The 3,128-nt window shown below is 41.1% G+C and overlaps 1 protein-coding gene across 1 annotated transcript; it reads right to left on the bottom strand.

Annotated features, from left to right (window-relative positions):
* Window positions 1–355: 355 nt before the first annotated feature.
* Window positions 356–2,855, bottom strand: gcnt3.L (glucosaminyl (N-acetyl) transferase 3, mucin type L homeolog). The gene is given in 1 exon segment (NM_001095160.1): window positions 356–2,855. A coding segment is annotated over 1 exon segment (1,332 nt). The 5' UTR covers window positions 2,766–2,855; the 3' UTR covers window positions 356–1,433.
* Between the last annotated feature and the right edge of the window lie 273 nt (window positions 2,856–3,128).

Consider the following 3,128-nt stretch of genomic DNA (forward strand, 5'->3'; position numbering starts at 1 on the left):
ATATGGACATTCAAAGCCAGTTAGGATTTCCACAACCATATAACCCATACATGTCTGCAGGCCACGTGGTGCCACTAAGCATTGATTACGACTCATGACATTACTAAGCATCATTTCACAGGAAGTATTTTACAGGTTAATCATGAATCGAGTGTATTTCAACATACTCCTCAGCTCTTTGTTCAGAATGTCTAATCAGCAGCAGCAGTGTCATCAGAAACCAATTTACAGATAATCTGACCCTCTGTTAAAAAAAAAAGAAAATATTATAGCAAAGTGACTGCTTTGTTTTAACAGGAACAAAGAAACCATCCATATAATAAACAACACATTATAAATGGCATTAAACATTTAATTTTGTAATTTGTTTTATTTTTTGATTGCAATAAATATCATAATATGCCATAGTGATTTTAAAATCAGCATGATTAGTTACGTCTCCTTACACTTCACTGCAAGTTATGAAGAATGATGACAACCGATGTCAGACATTTTTGACCTAACAGGACTCATTAAGTTACATAGGAGCAAATATATACAAAGGTAGCCCATATAGACCATTCAGCAATAAGTTTGATTAGTCAAATGTAAGTTTGATTAATCAAAGGAAAGAATGGTAGCTATAGGTTACTACACTTCTCCACTAGGGATTATTTACATTTTAGCTTGGAAGTACAAGATACTGTTTTACTATTACAAAGAAAAAGGAAATTGTTTTAAATAATTCGGATTATTTGATTATAATGGAGTCTATGGGAGAAGACCTTTCTGAAATTTGGAGTTTCTGGATAATGGGTTTCCAGATAACAGATCCCATACCTGTACATGTTCTTATGCCCTTTTCCAGATTAAGATCTTCTAGATCATTTACCAATATTGATGTCATCCATCAGCCTAGAGATTAAATACTTGGAAAGGTGTGGCTGGTCAACCAGCCGGTGCATACGAACAAGTATCTTTGCGTCCTCTATGGACATACAGGACACAAAGGTAAGTGGCTGAATACAGAAGCAACTGGAAAAGGGAGCAGGAATTCAGTCAAACAATGACTAAGCTGATGTACAGTAGTCCTATGCCAATAGTAAAACCTGTTGTTAAATCTATATGCAAGGTCAAATAGACCTTTAAAATACCAACAAAACCAACAAATTGTGAAACTTGAAAACTATAAAGGCTTTGTGGCTAACTATGCTGACAATTTAATGACTAGTAAAACCAAGCAAGCATTTCACATTTTTACTTTTATGGTACCACCTTTTAGCTCCACAGTGTCATCAGCTTGGTAGTTCTTACATATATTTACACATACAGAACGTAAGGCTGTTTTATTTGAAAAAACACAGAGTAAAAACATACCCTTCTAACTAAATGGGTATATTCTTCCTTAAAACAGTGCAATTATTGAGCTCAGTATAAAATAGGCATAATTAGGCTTAGGCTACATTCTCTGTCGGATGGAATGTTTTATACCTTAAATATTCCTCCAGACACTGAATGGCATTATCATCTACTTTTGGGTCAAACTTATTGGCAAAGAAATGGTGCTGCTGAACCATCCAATTCAGGTCTCCAGTTCCATATACACACACTTGTCTTCTGTGGGTACCAGTGCAGGGTATATATGGAGCGCCTTTGTTCATGTCTCCTTCAAGGCTTTGCCATTTCACTAATCTAGCAATGGCATTTATGTCTGAAGTGTCATATTTCTGGTGTGCAGGCATATGTCCTGGCATCTCTGCAAACCGATGTAATGTGGCCCACATGTATTCATCAGGGCTATAGGTATCCTTTGCCCACATAATAAACTTTTTCGCTGTGGGGTTTACAAACAGTGAATTAACAAAGTTTCTAGTAACCACTATATATGCATTGCCGCTAAAAACTGGAACAGGTAATGGTGACGGCTTTTTCCTAGTGTTTGTTTGAACGATCTTATTTGAGTCCTCCTTGAGCTCGAAGTGATATTCCCAACGTCTCTTTTTGTAGTTTGGTGGAATCTCAGACTCCATGCTGTTGTGGCCATTTAAAGACTTGAGAGCCTTGACCATCTCAGCATTAGTCTTTATGGGAAAGTCGGTTCCACACGTATTAATGAGATATCTCCATTGTACGTTGCTTTGCAGCAAGTCTTCCATGCAGTTTAGATCGGCTTGAACCCTCCGCCATGATGCGTAGACCACGCTTTCCAGCTTTGATGCCACAAACACATTGTCGAAGCAAGAAGTGATGGCTCTCGCCGCTTGCTGAAAGCTTTCTGGAGACTTCTTATCCACGTGAACACAATAAATATTATGGGGGGTGTAAACAGCTCTCAAAAGCCTTTCGAACATCTCGATATTGTCGTGGATCACCATAGAATAAGCAATGGGGAAATCTTGTTCTACTTGACTCAAACTAAACGTGATATATTTCCTCCTCTCCCTGAAGAACTTGCAATCACTGGTTGCATTGATATAATCCCCATCAGTGGCAACAAGTCGCCTTTTTTTGACCATCAGATTGTCCAATAGGGCTCTCCTGGCCTCCTCAGTGTCCCCTTGGATTATTCTGTGGCAGTTCTTTTCTCCAGGGGCTGACAAGTTTAAAGCCGTGTAATAGGAGGCCATGCAGCTTCCCATGGGTATGTCATTGTTATGGGCCAGGTTGCAGTCAATGGCCAGATGTTTGAGCCCCACTGTGAGGAAGAGCAGGAGCGTGAGAGGGAGAGTGCACCTGAGCAAATGCCCCCGGCACAACTTCCGCCTCACATGGGCCATCAATGACATCGCTAGGGCAGCTGCGGCCACTGCTCAGCTACTGCTCTTCGTGTAACACATCCCGCCGGGAATCCTGCTGCTGCTCTGCATCACTCGCTGACATCCTATGCTACAGCTTAAATCGTGTGAGCTAATACTATTTGTAGACAAAGAGATAAGACGGAAGGACGGATCCACTGTAAGGCGGGCAGGGGTGTGTGCTGGGTGGATGAAACGAGATTAAGAAAAAAGAGCGGCCACTGGGCAGGGTTTTGCGGAAGACATGAGTCAGTCCATGGTACCAACCGAGCGGCCCCCGCGCCAGGGAGAGCCGACAATCAGCTGTAAACTGAGTGCATTTCCCATCGCGCTGAATGTGAGTCTGGATTGGAC

The sequence above is a fragment of the Xenopus laevis genome, chromosome 3L (assembly GCF_017654675.1).
Source record: "Xenopus laevis strain J_2021 chromosome 3L, Xenopus_laevis_v10.1, whole genome shotgun sequence".
Taxonomy (NCBI): Eukaryota; Metazoa; Chordata; class Amphibia; order Anura; family Pipidae; genus Xenopus; species Xenopus laevis.